This window comes from Petaurus breviceps, unplaced genomic scaffold (genome assembly GCF_028583685.1).
Source record: "Petaurus breviceps papuanus isolate PSGF00001 unplaced genomic scaffold, PetGlider_PUasm1.0 37, whole genome shotgun sequence".
NCBI classification, from domain to species: Eukaryota; Metazoa; Chordata; class Mammalia; order Diprotodontia; family Petauridae; genus Petaurus; species Petaurus breviceps.
The window spans coordinates 98,152,954-98,158,870 of NW_027186296.1; the positions used below are offsets into that span (position 1 = coordinate 98,152,954).

General features: G+C 42.3%; 1 protein-coding gene across 1 annotated transcript in view; it reads left to right on the forward strand.

Moving 5' to 3' along the window:
- Nucleotides 1-242: 242 nt before the first annotated feature.
- The window catches only part of PLPP4 (phospholipid phosphatase 4), a 212,983-nt gene continuing 207,308 nt past the window's right edge, over nucleotides 243-5,917 (forward strand). Inside the window, exon 1 of the mRNA XM_069099101.1 lies at nucleotides 243-394. Coding sequence (XP_068955202.1) covers nucleotides 339-394 — 56 coding nt within the window. The 5' untranslated portion in view covers nucleotides 243-338. The remainder of the gene's footprint in view (nucleotides 395-5,917) is intronic.

Genomic DNA, 5,917 nt, shown 5'->3' on the forward strand with positions numbered 1-5,917 from the left:
GAGAGCGCCTGCTTCTCCAGGCAGCTTCCCCGGGCGGCTCCAGCTGCGGCTCCAGGGGCGGCTGGGTCCGCCGTTGGGAAATGGGAGAGGAGGAGGGGCAGGGCGAGCTCTCCTCGCTGGGGGCCCTTTGGAGGGCCGCTGGTTTAGGCTGAGCCCTGCCCCCTTTCCCTTCCCTCCCTGGTCCCCCCGCCCTCCCCCCCGCTCCCCCACCCACTCCAAGTCTGTGGCGCGTCTGAGTCTCAGTCCGATCTCTTTTCTAGAGAGGGGTAGCTTGGTGTGAGGTCCAGCTGCGGGAAAGGGGCGCACTGCTTGGGACTGGCTCAATACTCCGGCTCACCATGCGGGATCTGGCCATCGAGATCGGGGTCCGAGTACTCCTTTTTGGAGTCTTTGTGTAAGTATCCGACAGACGCAGATAGGGCATGGAGGGATGGACGCAAAATGGGTCTAGGGCTCAACTTTCTTCACAGCCTTGCCAGCCCTGGGCCCGGGGTGCCCCTTCTATGCTTGGAGTGTTTAGAGGATTACTTAGAATCCTGTTTATAATGCTTTCCCAGGAATCTTGGCTTCTGAGCTCCTGTGTATGGGTACATATGTATGTATGAGTGTGCTCAGGGGTAAACTGAGGCAGAACGAGGGTTTCGACACCTGCGATCAGCACCTCCTAGTCCTGGCTGGGGGCATTCCAAGGGAGGCAGATGGAGGTGCTCTATAGAGACTGAAGAAGCAGAACGCGGTGGTTTTGTTTCCTGCTAGCCCTGCTTCCACAAGACACTTGGAGACAGTGGTCCAACTCAGATTTTAGCGCACTTGCTTTCTGTCCTACTGCACTTACCCTGGGTGAGCAGGATCTGCAAAGAGGTATAGCAGAGTGATGAAGGATTTTGTCTCGGAATGAAAGGTTTGTTCTTATTTTGCATTCCTGGATGACTGTGATTTTAGAGTAAAAGAAAAAAAATATGGAGATGGGGATGAACTGGTTCACTACTAGAAGCTGACTGTTTGTATCTGCATTTCTGTGCTGGTACTGTGGTACTCTATTTAAGCTGTTTTCAAAAAAGCCCCATTGATGTAGGATTTTGTTTTTGTTTTCCTGAGTGGTTGGAGATATTTTTCAGCAAGGAAAACTGTTGCCAGTTATGAAACAAACCCTCCATTGGTCTGGATGGCCATCCATGCATGTGGACTTTGAAGTCTGTGAAGTTCATGGGGGAATTCTTGTGTAGTGGTCTAAGTTTAAGGGAGACAGAGAAAGAAAAATCAGAGGAAGCTGATGAGTGAGCCGAGCTTTTCTGGTGATCTTTGGCTCTGCTCAGTGCAGCGTCTGGAAAATCTTTTGTTAGGGAGAGGAACAGGTCATACATCTTCTGGGGATGACCTCCTTCGAGTTTCTTAAATTGTCCACCAAAGCCAGAGCCTTAACTGTGTCTGGCTCATTGTAACTGCCTGATTTACCTAGGCTATAGTGAGCTGCTGAGTGCCTGGACCTTTCATCGATGAGCCCCTGGAGCTCCCTCAGTAACTGTGTCATAGCAAAGCTGCTCAATTTCAGATGACCAAACACAGGTTAAGACACATCCCACCACCTGTGCTTGCTCCTCCATTAGGCAGCAAACCATCAAGTCAGCCTTCCCAGAACTGGATTTTTACTTCCAGAAAATGTAGCCAAAGTACCACTACTGCAGGCTTTTTCTCTTGCCCCAGTGTTACCCTTCAACCTGTAGCTTACTTTCTTCATCCCTTTTAAAGGCATAATCTTAAAAATGATCAGCTAGAGTTGAATGAACTTTCAGGATTTATTGTATTTCCAGTACTCCAGTAGACTTACATCTGTCTATCCATCCTTCCCCTCACCCTTTTGTTGTAAAACATCAAGAACATTATATACAGAAAATTTTACTTCTTCTTTTAGGAAACTTCAAGTAACACCTTCCATTTAGTGTGCATTGGAATAGAAACAGTATAGCACTTAAGTTCTTCCTTGGCCAGAGATGAAATTTACCCTGAGTATTTATTCCCAGCATCCAGAAAGGGCAATGAACTCTCCCAGATGAAAGGAAATCCCCCCCTCTTTCCCCTTCTTCAGTTCTAACACTAGTCTCATTCACTGGCAACAAGAAAAGAACTTTCCATCTGATCTTACTGCATTTGCTAAATTTGAAGAAATGCTTTCTCCTCCTCCCTCCACATCCTCCTCACCTTAAGAACAGGAATTAAAAGGCTGCAATTTCATTTTAATCAAATAAAGACTGATATTTTCTCTTTGCCCTGCTTAATTGGATTCTCATTGAATGAAAAAAAATGAAACACTAGGTGACCTGGAAATATGTATTGAATGCCTGTTTTTTTTTAATCAAAGAAGTTCAGAATATGGCATTACCTTGAATTTACTACCCCTTTGACCCTTTGGTTTGATCTATTGGGAATTATGAATGATCAAAATGCTCCATGGGATTGCAGGGCTAAGTAATCTGAAATTCCTTTTCCAAGTCAGCTTTTAGATTTCTCCCCTTATGCTGATATTGATCTTTTATAAAAAATAAAGTAGTCTATCAATTGATTTACCACTTTATCCTTCTTGGTTTTGTATGCCTCATGTTTCCTGCAAGATAGCAACACTGAGCCATTCTGGCAGCTAAAGTCTTTCAAACTTTGTATTCCCCTCTTCTGCTTTAGGAGGCCTTATACTTGGTGCAAGAACAGTGGTCAAATTCATGTGTGTGTTTATAAGTAATGGATTAGTTTTTACTCGTAGGTTCATAATTTGGGAATTGGAAAGAACCTTAGGGGTTATTGAGTTCAATCCCCTCATTTTACAGATGAGGAAACTGAGGCCCAGGGAAGGGAAGTGTCTTTTACATGAGGAGTAGTAGAGTCAGGATTCACACCTAGTACTGTTTCCACTATCCCATGCTTGTTATCTCAGTTTCCAAGGATGAGAATAAACAAGCTGGCAGAATCTGATTCTGATGGACTCAGTGTGTAAACAATTAGGGACTGCACCTAGTTGCCAATTAATACAAATAATGAGTTTCCTGAAGTAGTTCTATTATTTGAATTTGCACTACATATTTCCATTGGACTGGAACCAATCACCATATTTTACCTAATTATAACTCCAAATAGTATGCATTTGAATACACATGGCCACTTCATGGGATTCATTACTCACACTAATTGGGACCTAGCTGTATTGCTTTAGTGTTCACTGTCATATATAGAATGATGCAGATGGGTCCACTGAATTAGACCCATTAGAGCTCTTAGTTCATGCTATTCTGCTGTAATATAGGGAGTCCTAACTTATGTATGGGCAGCTAGGTGGCACAATGGATAGAGTGATGGGCCTGAAGTCAAGAAGACTTATCTTCCTGACTTCCAACCTGACCTCAGACACTTACTAGTTATGTGACCCTGGGCAAGTCACTTAACCCTGTTTGCCTCCGTTTACTCATCTGTAAAATGAGCTAGAAAAGGAAATGGCAAACTACTCCAGTATCTCTGCTAAGAAATCCCCAAGTGGGATCACAAAGAGGTGGACATGATCGAAACAACTAAACAACAACAGTTTGAAAACTGTATATCCAAGAACAACCTTAAATTATATTTCCTCAAGCAGGTGCTACAAATTCCTGTAATTCCAAGACTTTCAGAATGACTGCTGCTTCTTCTTTTCCCTTTAAAAACAGTCAAGGTGTGCATTCTATCCCACAGGCTTGGAAAATGGCTGGTTGCTCTCTGAGGGGTGTTCAACCCTAAGATCCTGCAGTCTCTGTGAAGGTCTTGGTGAGGTGAAATGTTTAAAGAGTAGTAAGAGCACTGGATTAAGACTCAAGGTTTAAGAGCTTCATTGGCTCTGCTAAGTGGGTGAGCCCAGACAAGTCATTCATAGTGTCTTCGCTTCAGCTTTCTTATCTGTCAAAAAAGAAGTGTGTTTGGAGCAGATGACCTCTAAGATCCCTTCTGGGTCCTTTCCTGCCCTAAAGTACTGTGGTGGAAGAAACACTATATTAATCAGCCTGGGCCAAATATAGAAATAACATAACCTATAACAAATTGGGCTACCAGAAAGTAATAATTTTTAATAGAATCTGGCAGTCCTAGACAGAGCATGGAAACTGTATTTCAATTTCAGTCTACTAATTATTACTTTTGAATGACCAAGAACGGGGATGGCCAGAGAAAATGTCAGGGTGGTCATTAATAATAATACCTTGCATAGCACTGAACAAATGCAAAGGAAATATATGAATGAAAGAAAAATAAAATTTTACATGATTACTATGTATGCAAATATTAAGATAGTATCCACCCTCAAGAAACATATCTTTTATTATATGCCAGAAGATAGAGGGGAGTAGTGGCCAGGGAAGGGATATTTTGGTCTAGAAATTTGCTGAGATGGTGCGGGGAGTCATTTGATTTACTTTTCAGGAATGGTAATGTGGATTTGATGATTCTTCCCAGAGCAAGGTAAACTCTTAGCAATTAGGATTGTAGGGCACTAGGATGAAGTTTGGAGTGCCCGGTGGAACTGGAGGATAGAGTGAAATGACATGTCAAGATGTTCCCTAGTTTCATCTTTATAACAGCTCTAAGTAGAGCAGTGCAAATGTTATTCTACCCATTTTACAGATCAGGAAATTAAGAGGTGAAGGGATTTGCCCAAGGTGTTTCCCCTGTGTCAGAGCTGTGACTTGAACCTAACACTTCTGACTCCCAATTCATAGTTGTCCATTAAATCATATGATAAGATATGACCCTGATGCCCTTTTTCTTTCTGTGACTTTGGTTAGCAAATTCTAAAACTAACCCTGGACTTTGTTCACTAAGTAGTCAGCTTGTAGCAAAACAGTCTCTTGTTCTAATGAGCTAAGTGTACCAATCTTAATGATAGGAACAAAAACATCCACAACTCATTAGTAATCCCTGATCGAACCAATTATCCCCAGTTGTACTTTTAACTTTGAAAGGCAGATGAGCATAACTCAGAATAGTATTTGGGGGCCAGCTTTACCCTGAGATCGAAATGTCAACGAACAGAAGCTGATTATGATCAAGATTTGTATTCTACAAAGGCAAATGAGATTTAGGCAGATAACAGCTTCTGTGAATGGTTTTTCCTGGTTCTTTTAGTAGCTAGTGGTGAAATCTAAGTGTTTGTTGGTATGAATAGAAATGACAATATCTCATCCCTGCAGAGAATAAACTAACACCACTTTTTTTCTGCTTGTGGCCTCTGCCATTTTAGCAGAATCAAAGGAGTTTGGATTTTTAAGATCTAGATGAAACCTTAGATCATGTACTCCAAACAGCCCTTATTTTACATTTAAGGTGACTGGTGTCCAGAGAAGTTACTTATTCAGGGTAGGACAGGTAGTGAATAATAGAGCTGGAATGAAAACTGAGGTCCTCTGATGGCAAATCTATCTTTATTTTTCATGGTACTATGCTGTCTCCACTTCATCCATTCAAAAATCTCCTTATTTATGTTAACACTGACATAAATAATCTTAGAAGAGTAATGATCTGAAATCAAAATGCTGATTTACTGCAAAGGGAGCTGGGTGGACTTCTCTTAGAAGTCAGCAAGGGCAGTGTAGCTAGCACATGGCCTAGAATTCCAGAGACTCACTCTGCTTTTGGCTCTGCCCTTGACTTGCTATGTGACCCTGGGCTAGTTACTTCTCTCTGGGAATGAGTTTTGTCTTCTGAAAAGTGAGGAGGTTAGCTTGAAAATCTCTAATGTCCCTTCCAACTGTGACTTCGAGATGCTAGGTAGGAGTTCATGGACAGAAGTTATGGAAATGAAGATTTTATTTTCTTTTCACCTTTAGTGATATTGCAGACTTATTCTTCTCCCTCTCCCCTCCTTCCTTCCTTCCTTCCTTCCTTCCTTCCTTCCTTCCTTCCTTCC